At 32.4% G+C, this 4,355-nt stretch overlaps 1 protein-coding gene across 1 annotated transcript; it reads right to left on the reverse strand.

The window, feature by feature from the left end:
• Window positions 1-1,282: 1,282 nt before the first annotated feature.
• LOC21408780 (EPIDERMAL PATTERNING FACTOR-like protein 2) lies at window positions 1,283-2,117 on the reverse strand. The gene is made up of 3 exons (XM_010100430.2): window positions 1,949-2,117; window positions 1,794-1,828; window positions 1,283-1,649 (listed from the first exon to the last, which is right to left on the reverse strand). The coding sequence occupies exons 1-3, from the start codon at window positions 2,082-2,084 to the stop codon at window positions 1,299-1,301; spliced, it is 522 nt and encodes a 173-aa protein (XP_010098732.2). The 5' UTR covers window positions 2,085-2,117; the 3' UTR covers window positions 1,283-1,298.
• Between the last annotated feature and the right edge of the window lie 2,238 nt (window positions 2,118-4,355).

Consider the following 4,355-nt stretch of genomic DNA (forward strand, 5'->3'; position numbering starts at 1 on the left):
AATGTTTTTTATACACTAAGAGCAATTAGTGGCTTGAAGAAAATAAATGCATCGTGATTTGGAATTATGACAGAGATTTTTTTTTCTTTTTTTTTTTTTTTTGGGGCGGTGATGTTAGGATGTGGATTTTAAATGTTTTTTAATTCTTCGAGGTAGGTAAACAGCGTCTAAAATAAGGTGCAGGCTTTCAGTAAACTGTTGGCAATGCACATATCTTGTAAGATACGAAAACAGAAGCCTCTGACAAATACTATATACACTTTTGAGACACTTTCTTCATCTTACATCTCATTTACTATCTTACTCTATGTCGTCACTTTCCATCAGTATTAACATCACTACCAAAACCGGAAAATTGTACAGTAGAGAGAAGGGAAAATTAGCACAAAAAACAAAAGCAAAGAAACACAAACAAGTTTTGTTCTTCTCTCCATATTCCTTGATTTGCCTTTTCGTTTCCTTATTTTGAATTTTGAAAAATGCCACAATATAGGGTCAGGTTCTCAAATGATGATCTAATATATCTACCATAAGTATGTCTGTCTTTTTTAGCTTTAAATTACATTATCATCAAATAGGGTTTGGGAAGGCATATACTTGTATTTTTATAGCAGCATGGATGCTTTCTTACTAAAAAAAATTATACTTTTTTTTTTTTGAAAATGGGATATTATATAAATTTTAAGAATTATTTAGCTGACTTTTAAGTCATATCTTTGTTGAGTTCCATTAATATCTTATTTATTATGATTTTATTCGACTAATTAACTGAAAACTATACCTGATTTAAAATGATAGTTAAAACTGCGTCCTACAGGTAAATATTTAAAAATATATATATCATAATTCTCGTGTAATTAATATTAAGAATACAAAATATTTGATACTCTTTAAACCCAACCGCCGAATTTTCTTTACTACATGTTTTAAATATCGAGCATTTTTTTCGTGTTGCATTGCATGTTCTTCTGATCATACCCAATTCCCATTTATATAAGGAGCTCATAAAACATTATCAAATAAAAAAAGAAAAAGAAATTAGAATATTCCAACTGTACAAGCGGATCGAGTTCATACCAAATACATCAAGAGGTACTAGAAGGTGAAAAGAATAAGAAAAAAAGAAAACTAAAGAAGAAGTGTACGCTTCATAGAGTGAGAGTTTCATATATTCATATATATATTCTCCTTTTTTTTTTCCACAACAAATATGGAAAAACCCCTAAAATATTGGGTTAATATTACAAATACAAAATAAATGATCAAAGTAGACTAGGCAGTAGTGGTATTGATCATCATCAAGGATTGAAAAGAAAGTCCCCACACTTGCATTTCCAACTCATGGGCTTGTAGTTGGAGAAGTCATCACCTCTTGAATAAGTCACAAAATTCTTGGTCCTTTTTGATCTTTTACAATTAACTGAGCATAATAGTTGTTTGAAGCCACTAAAAGAGAAGAAATTATTTGTGGTTCTTGATCTGCTCATCATGTGGTGGTTTTGGAGAAGTTGCGGCACCACTGGGACCTGCACCGCCTCGCAGGGCCCACACCCGCTGCACCGCCGCTCACACCTTGGTGGTCTTGACCCTATTTGATGTGCTCTTACTACTACTCTTACCATTTTCTCCTCTTCCACATGCCCTTCTTTCTGTTCAAAAATAAAATAAAATTCCAATATTTGACATTTTCACTTAGTTAATTGGCTCCTATAATTTGATTCTACAAATGGGATTATTGCAGAAATTAAGATTTTGATTAATTTTTATATGGATTATTATGGTATATAACTAACCTTGGCAGCCTCAATGAGCTTGGAAATTGCTCTCCCTGTGATATTAACAACGAGAAAACAATTTTAAAAGATAAGGGTGTGATTTTGATGATAATACTTTTGCTAGATAAATAAAGTAGGGTTATATATATAATTGACCTTAATAAGATAATTACCTTCAACCATGGATATTCTCATGTTATGGTGGCTGGTGAAGCTTGAAACCATGAGAAAGAGGAAAGAAACTAATACATGTCTATTTCTTATAATTTGCCAACAAACACAATATTTGTGGCCGTTGCTCATCATCATTTTTCTCAGATAATGGCCAAGAGATAAGAAAGAGAAGAGAATAAGCTTAGCTAGCTCTAGCCAATGGTGGTAACGGATTCAAGACTCACTAAAAAAAAATTTTAACAAAACAACACATTGAGAGAAGGAAAATGGGTAGGTAAAAATCTAAAAACAACAGCTAAGAGAGAGAGAGAGAGAGAGAGAGAATAGCAGGGCATGAAAAAATGCTGAAAAGTGTCCCAAGAGATGTTCAGGCATTCAATGGCACCTCCATAATGCAAATTTTAATCTTATGATGATCTCTTCTCTTACGTAAAAATTTCCATGAATTTACATATATTGGCACGTGGAATGCAAAAGAAGCTAGCGTTAACCTATTTTTAGTCTGGGCCCCAAGAACAGAAAAGAAAATTATAAAAGATGAAAGAAAAAAACAGTAACAGTGAATAATATCAAATAGGGGAAGAACGTCAAGGGGGTCTTCAGCCTCGTTTGTTGGGCCTCGTCAGAAAAAAAAAAAAAAAAAAGAGACGTACGTACCATGCACAAAAGGGAAACACGGCTTTGATATACGTACAATAGTAGAGACTGTACGAAAATATATAGCAACTAGTTTTCGTGCAGTCTGTGTGATAACGTATAATATTAGAGACTGTATGATATACGTATAATATTAGAGACTGTATGATATACGTATAATATTAGACACTGTATGAAAATATATAGCAATATTAGAGACTGATCACATGATTCATATCACACGTGGCAGTGTCGGAATATTTTGTTCTATTGTAGTTGAAGAAGTTACGAACTTTTAATTGTAATAAAATTAAAATTAAAAATTAAAATAGGTAAAATTAACGAGGCTTATATGTACATTTTTTTTTTGGACAACACATATAAACTGCACATGTCACTAAAATTTCTTATTAGAGCATTTTTATTCATCCTTATGAGTTGATACTCTGTTCATCATAAGTGATCTCACTCGATGATTAGTAGATAGGACCTAACCTAGTAGAACCAACCACCGGCTTTATCTTATGGGTATGAACACCATTTTTGTTCCCATCAATTTTTCCATCATCTCCTTTTCACATAGTCGTTTTTTAAGTTTTATGTTGATGCACAAGTTTATTGTGAGTTTCTTAAAATTCACAAGTATATGCACCGTTTAAAATACAAGTTATCATAAATTCATAAGATAATTCCAATGTTCAAAGTTCTAAATTTTTAAGGAAGAATACGTGAATTATTGTATTTATGGCATCAACGGCGGAAATTCTCCTCTTCAAACATTAAAAAAATAAATTGAAAAAGTACATGGTTTGTCATGGTTTTATTAAGGCTTATTATTTATGTCATTCTAAATAATTAAGTATCATAGTAGCCTTTTATTTTTTTCTTCATTAATTGAATGATATTTGTTTATTTTTTAGTTGAATGGCATAAATAATACTTTTTACTATCTTAAGTGATGTTTTAAATTTTTTGTCCCTTAAAAGTTCCAATTCTCCAATCTCTCTTTTTCATCCATTTGTCTCTTCCACCAAGAATAAAATATGTAATTGTAAAGGAAGTTCCTTCTTTTCCCCTTACATTCATGCAAGGCAAGTTTGGAGATGAAGGAAAGCCATAAACTCATAAATTAGAAGCATATATATATATATATATATACATGACAAAATAAGTATATATTTTTTGTTAACAAAATGACAGAAACAATTGTTTTCTCTTCTCCTATGTTTTGTTTCCACCTAACCTTTGCATTGCGTGCAAAAAGGCAGTGGCTTGTAGGCATGCGGTGGAAGCAAACCTTAGGAAGAAAGGAATGGTAGAATCTCACAATCAGTTAAGAGGCAATGTATGTGGCTATCAAAATACACAAGGCAAGGCAGGCCCGATCACCCCGATCGCAAACTTGACCCGACCCGATCCCTCAACCTCGACCTTGTCCCAACCCCAGTCCCAACTTCTAACCCGACCTACCTCCGATCATAGCCCCAAACCCAAGTCCCCTCTACCTCCAAACAAGAATTTTTGGTTTCCTTGTTTTAAACAACATAAAACAAAAAATAAGACTATCAGACATTTTTTTCAAACGAAAAACTGCTTTTAGGATTTAGAACAGAGCTAAAGCTACTCATATTTAACGTTTTGTATATGTCTAGATAGGGATTAGCTTTGGTACAGTTTCTCAATTCTCGGACTAAATTTGATATAACTTCCTATATTAACACGTTTCATCAATTTATTTGACAGACTTTGACGCATCTTTTTTTTTTTTTT

This window comes from Morus notabilis, unplaced genomic scaffold (genome assembly GCF_000414095.1).
Source record: "Morus notabilis unplaced genomic scaffold, ASM41409v2 Scaffold467, whole genome shotgun sequence".
NCBI classification, from domain to species: domain Eukaryota; kingdom Viridiplantae; phylum Streptophyta; class Magnoliopsida; order Rosales; family Moraceae; genus Morus; species Morus notabilis.